Raw genomic sequence first — 6416 nt, forward strand, 5'->3', positions numbered from 1 at the left:
AAGAGGGAGAGAGAGAGAGACAGACAGAGACAGACAGAGACAGACAGACAGAGACACAGAGAGACAGACAGACAGAGACACACAGAGAGACAGACAGACAGAGACACACAGAGAGACAGACAGAGAGACAGAGGCAGAGAGACAGAGGCAGAGAAACAGAGAGAGACAGACAGAGAGAGACAGACGGAGAGATGGGGGAGGGGGCAAAGGGAGAGAACAATCAAATTGCTCTATTAGGGCTGACCAAGCCTGAGAAGCCCTAAATAACCATGCGCTAGAGAAGGAAAGCATCTGTGACTTTGCTTAAATTGGTTTGTAGCAGATTCATTCACACAACAGCACCCCAAAGATCAGGGAACATGGGAGCATGGGAGACCCAGGGCCACATACAGTAACAGAGATAAGCCCCCAAACCTACTGGAACAAGAAAGAAAACAAAAAGTTATGGACGGGACAACCCCATTCATAAACCTTTTAAAGGCGTGAAAAAGAAACCCAACTGTTGTCTAGCTTTTGTTGTTTCGTTTGTTTGCTTTATTTTCACGTGTATATGTTTGTCTGCACGACTATACCTCATGTGGATGCCACGGAGGCCGGAAAGGAGCCTCAGATCCCCTGGACCTAGAATCACAGGCAGTTGAGAGTCCCAAACTCTGGTCCTCTGGAAGGCCAGTATGAACTCTCGACTGTGCCTCCATCCCAAAATGGCAACGTATGAAGAGAAAAACCAACATTAAGCAGAGACGCCCCAGATTCCAACAGGCTAGGAGTTGAGCATCTCACCTCTAAAATGAGGTTATGGTGGCGGACTGGGAAAGCTGGTAGAGTTCAGAACCAGGACTCTACACTGGTTAGCAAGCTCCCGTATACACCCAGCTCAGTCTAGACTGGATCAGCACCACTCCCACCAGCAGCGGCCATGCCTCCAAGCAACACCCTTGCCTCTGCTCATCCTGGGCCCAGCCCACAAAGCCTTCTCCTGCCCCAGCACGTGACAACAGCCAGAGCCTGACCTCCAACCAGCCAAGACCCAGGAACTGTCACTATTTCAGTGCACAGCTCAGGCACTGGAGTTTGGGGTGTCCAGAACCAGTAAGCCACAGATGGGGAGGCAGGTGGGGGGTAGGTTACAGGTGTGCCTGCTCCTGCATGTGTGCACTGAGGCCAGAGGTCAACATCAAGTTGTTGTCTTCTGTTGCATTTGTTTATTTAGGCTTGAGACAAAATCTCACTACGTGCCCCTGGCTATTCTGGAACTCACTATGTACACCAGCCTGGCCTTGAACTTACAGAGATCCATCTGCTTCTGCCTCTGCTTCCCAAATTCTAGGATCAAGGCCTGCGCCATCACACCTGGGTGAGCCTGGAGCTCATTAATTAGGTGAGGCTGGCTAGCCACTGAGCCTCAGGGATCCACCTGCCTCTACCTTCCAGCACTGAGATTACAGGTGTGTACCCACCATGCCTGGCTTTTCACATAGGTTCAGGGGTCAGACTTGATCCTGACTTCCTTTATTATCTCCCAGTCCTTCTCAAGACTCCCCAACCTAATGCTAACATAGTAGGCAATTCCATGTCACAGGCAATGTCCCTTGGAGGGACTCAAACATGAGAACTCATCTTGTAGATACAGGAAACTTGAGATTTCATGTCTGAGGTTGGCATTTTTGTTACTTATAGCATTTATACACGGAGACAGCATCACCAACACTTCAGCCTTCCCCCTCTGCAGAAAGAAATGAACCTGGCCTCCCAGGAAACAGGACCTCCTCCTGTGGTTTACCATGATCCCAGCATGGTTAAAGATATGGGCACACAGCCTCAGAAACAAGTGTGCTGGCCAGCTGACTCCTATTTCCCATGGGGTCACCATGCACCCAGAGTGAGCCTGAGGACCAGGGATGCCAGACTGCCCTTTGGGCATCATCACAGGCTCCCTTCTCTGAGAAGAACAATTCTGCACCCTGGATCCCAGCTGTGGTTGCCCACACATCCTCAGCCTCTGCATCTGTCCCTGGCACAGGCGCGGGGTCCTGGCTTCGGCAGCTGGGTGATGCCAGACCCCACACTGCGCACACTCGGGCCTTTGTCCTCAGCCCAAGCTGCCTGGGTGATGTCAGCTCCAGGCAGAGGAGAACTGAGAGCTGAGGATGAGAGGACTTGCCAGATTCAAACGGGATGACCACAGCCACCACCTGTCCCAATGCTCCAAAACCCACACTTTGTCTTGCTCTTCCTTTTCCTCTGAGACAGGGTCTAGTGTTCACCAGGCTAGCGGTGAACTCGTTGTCAGGAAAGGATGACTTTGAACGTTCTAATCCTCCTGCCTCCACCTCCTGAGTCCCAGGATTACAGACATGCAACAGGATGCCCAGTTCCTGTGCTGCTAGGTAGGAAACTCAGGGGTGAATGCATGACAGGCGAGCGCTCTACCAACTGAGCTACATCCCCGGCCCTCTTTTTACATTCATTTGAAAGGAAAGCGGGTAAACACTCAGGCTGTTCACTGCTCTCCTGCCTCTTCTAGGCCTGGAGACAGAATCCCGCAAAACCCTCGTTGACACATGACCCTCAGGTGAGTGTCGCCCTGTGATAGCCACGCTCACTTCCTGGGTGCAGACCACACTAGACCCATGGCTTTAGAGAGCACCCTGACTGAAGAGCCAGCTCCCTCCTCAGCACTGCTTCTTCCCTGCGCTCCAGGCTCCAGGCTCCCATACACGCCCTGCCTTTCACCTAAGGGCATTCCTACTTGGCCTGCCTGCTCCCTCACCACCTGAGGACAAACTCCTCCAGTCGGCCAATTGATGGGGTCCTATGATACTTCTAATTGTCAACTTGGCACAGCCTAGAATCACCTGTGGAGACCGTCTAGATCCACCCAGCCTATGGGCATGTCTTGGGGGGGGGGGAGGTTCTTGACTGTGCTAATTGATGTAGAAAGACCCAGCCCAGAGTGGGCATTCCCTGTCTTGTGCCCTGGAATGTATAAGAGTGGCTATGAGCTGGGTGGTATACATGCATCCTGCCAGCCTCTGCACTGTTTCTCATTCAGAGAACGTAAGGCTACATAATATACCTTTTAGGCAGACCCGACTCCCTCCACCAGGACTGGGGCATCTGCCTTGTCCACTACTCCATCTACCCAGTACTGATCTTCACACGACGACGGGCTCTCCACACAAAGCCACCGGCTGAATTCATTTAAGTCAACCGTTTAACAGACACAGAAACAGAAAGCCACAGTCCCCAAGACCGTCCGCAAGTGAACAGCCATCTCCAACAGAGCGCCAGCTTGTCTGTTCCCCGCACAGTCACCTCCCATGGCATCCTTGACAGCTCTTTTGCAGGTGGCCAGAAGCTGTGAGATGCCAGCCAGGAGGGAGACAGATGGTACAGTACAACACCCCACACGCCGCCACCCTGGCTGCACAGCCCCCGGGCAGCTGCTGCCGGAGCGTGGCAGCCTGGCCCACCAGACAGGCTGTGTGAGAAGGAAGGAGGGGATTCTCCCTTTACAATGCCCCCCTCATTTCCCTGGCTTCTTCTGGACACCAGGACCCCTGCAGAGTCCAGGGCAGGATGGATCCTGGGCATCAGGGACTAGAGAAGGATAGTGTTACTGGCAGGCAGAGACCAGGGCAGAGTGACCTCCCTGTTTCTGGGTTCTGCCCAGACTGTTTTATGAGCACAAGAACAAAGAGCAAAGTTCAAAGGGTGCAGACAGCAGGAGTAAGGGAAGCCTGGCTGCAAAAGCTTGATGGAGTGGAGACAAAAATGGGAAAAGAGTTGGCCGATTCGCCCCCCTCAGATGCTCGCTGGCCCTGGAGGCAGTATGATCGTGCCAGTGAGGGAATCCCGTGTGATGTTGGCATCAAAGGCCTGGGGATGCTTGGCAGGAGGCTGTGCAGAGAGGAGATGGGGTGGAGGGTAAGGGGGAACCCTATGGTGCAGGTTAGATGCCCATGAGTGAGCCTTGCTAAAGCTCCTCAGCTACATCAATGAACCATTCGACTCCATGAGCTGAGCTCTATTCCCACGGGAAAACAGCAGCATGGAGCACGGAGTGGGGGGTATCCCTGGCTAAGTGTGCAGGGACTCGAAGGTCAGAGTACACGACTGGTGCGCCCCACAAGCTCCCTTTTCAAGCACAGATCCTGAGAGACATTTGGCATCATGAAGTCCTCAAATCCGCTGTTGACAAAAGGATGGGGCGGAGCCCTAATGTCTCCTTAGACATTTTAGCAGGTCCCAGGCCTGACCAGAATAAAGCCTACATTCTACCAAGCATTGTGGCACGGATCTGTTACCACGACACCACAGAGGCCGAGGCGGGAATCATCACAGTGTACTACAGAATAAGATCTGCATCAATAGGTGGGAGGCGGGGCAAGTAAGCCAGCTTAGCAGGTGAAGGGCTTGGTGTACCAGCCTGAGGACCTGAGTTTGATCCCCAGAATCCACTTTGATCCCTTACCTTCACTTTGGGCCAGAAGCGGGACCCTGACTCTAACCTGGTCATTGCCTGTTTTTGTAAACAGCCCAGGGAGATCCCCAAATGGGAACTGTGGGCAGCTCAGGTGGGCCAGAGATGGACAGAGCGGGCAGGGGCGGGCACTCACCAGGAGGAAGGCACGCACGGCAGGGACCTTGTTGAGCTCTACCAGCAGGCGCAGGGCCTTCTCATGGTTGCTGCAGTACTCCTCGTACACACAGAACTTGTCCTTCTGCAAGACAAGGGCAGAGCTGTGAGATGCCGGCCACAGGCCGAGGCAGGCAGAGATAGGCAGATGGGGCTTCCCAGGGTCTTGCACAGGATACAGGCTCAGGCCTCTAGAGGAAGTGGTCCAGAACCTCTAACTTGCTTCAGAACTGGGCCCATTTGTTTCTGGCAGCCTGTGTGACCTTCTGGGAAGTGGGAGAAGCACATCTAGGACACTGAGCGAGGGGACCCGGACCTGGGCACCAGCTCTGCATTTCCCGCTGTGAACCTCAGGTTGCCACAGGAGCCCCATGCTCCAGTGTACTCAATAGCAAGGTGGCGCTAAGAAATGTCGGAACTTGCTGCATCAGCAGGCTCCTTCCAGCCCAGAGGTCACCTGAAGGTCACCAGGTCACTACCCATCAGTTATATTTAAGACCTGCACAGAACAGAGCCCTCTAAGCAGGAAGCTTTCAGCTAAGCACTCCCCCACTCCAAAGGGTCCCAGAATCAGTCAAACTCCAAACCAGGATGTCGTGAGGAGGCCCCTCAGGGACGGAGGCCTGCAGAGCCTAGACTTCAGGTGGAGGATGGACCAGAGACCCCAGGAAACTAAGGAAGGAAGAGGTGGGTCTGCAGGGCAAGCGGCGCATCCCGTGTCTAAAGCGGTCGGTGCTTCCTACAGAGGGTACAGGAAAGAGCAAGCCAGAGGAGGAAGATGGGGGAGGGAGACAAAAGAAGGAGCAAGAGGGGGATCGTTTCCTCCACAGGCGCCTGGGAGGGAAACCAAAAAGGGAAATGAAGGAAGAATGGGGGTTTCCAATCAACAGGAGCCCCAGCCTGCCACACTCACGCTGCACTCCACAGATCTGAGGAGAGCACCCACGGCCAGAGAGCAGTAACAGCCACATCAAGTGTGGGCCAAGCACTGGGGGTAGGCCTCTGAGCGGGTAGGCCTCTGAGCGGGTAGGCCTCTGAGCGGGTAGGCCTCTGAGCAGGTAGGCCTCTGAGCGGGTAGGCCTCTGAGCGGGTAGGCCTCTGAGCGGGTAGGCCTCTGAGCGGGTAGGCCTCTGAGCGGGTAGGCCTCTGAGCGGGTAGGCCTCTGAGCGGGTAGGCCTCTGAGCGGGTAGGCCTCTGAGCTCTCGAGTGAGTGTGGACAGTCACTCTTCACCTGAACTTCACCAGGTCCACACTGACCCAACTGCCCAAAAAGCAGAAGGAAAAACTCATCTCACCGGGACCTAAAATCTCGTAGTCCCCTTGCCAGTGCCCTCTCAAGGTCATGGCATGGGACAAGGATAGCAGCCGGGGGCAATCGATGCCCAGGGTAGAAAGCCACAAATGCACAGGCTAAGCTCTGAGGGACCCTGGAGCATCATGAGGAGGCACACACCCAGCACACACTGCCTGAGCAGTACTGACCCTGGCCAGGGAGCTCTGCCTTCCTAAACCTTGGTTTCTGTGAGTAACAGGTTCCTGACACCTGTGTGAGCAGAAGAGCACTGCCTAGCACTTGGTAAACACTGCAGGGCACTCGGGTACCCTCCAAGGAGTGGCCGTGAAAGCAAGCCATAAACGCACACTGTTGGAAAAGTACCAAGATAAAACAACACCTTGTAGCCGGGCAGTGGTGGCACACGCCTTTGACCCCAGCACTTGGGAGGCAGAGGCAGGTGGATTTCTGAGTTAGAGGCCAGCCTGGTCTACAGAGTGA

The 6416-nt window shown here is 54.5% G+C and overlaps 1 protein-coding gene across 1 annotated transcript in view; it reads right to left on the bottom strand.

Annotated features, from left to right (window-relative positions):
* Positions 1–6416, bottom strand: part of Prex1 (phosphatidylinositol-3,4,5-trisphosphate dependent Rac exchange factor 1) — a 149348-nt gene that overhangs the window by 65706 nt on the left and 77226 nt on the right. Inside the window, exon 4 of the mRNA XM_031372802.1 lies at positions 4623–4727. Coding sequence (XP_031228662.1) covers positions 4623–4727 — 105 coding nt within the window. The remainder of the gene's footprint in view (positions 1–4622; positions 4728–6416) is intronic.

Source organism: Mastomys coucha, unplaced genomic scaffold, assembly GCF_008632895.1.
Source record: "Mastomys coucha isolate ucsf_1 unplaced genomic scaffold, UCSF_Mcou_1 pScaffold15, whole genome shotgun sequence".
Classification (NCBI taxonomy): domain Eukaryota; kingdom Metazoa; phylum Chordata; class Mammalia; order Rodentia; family Muridae; genus Mastomys; species Mastomys coucha.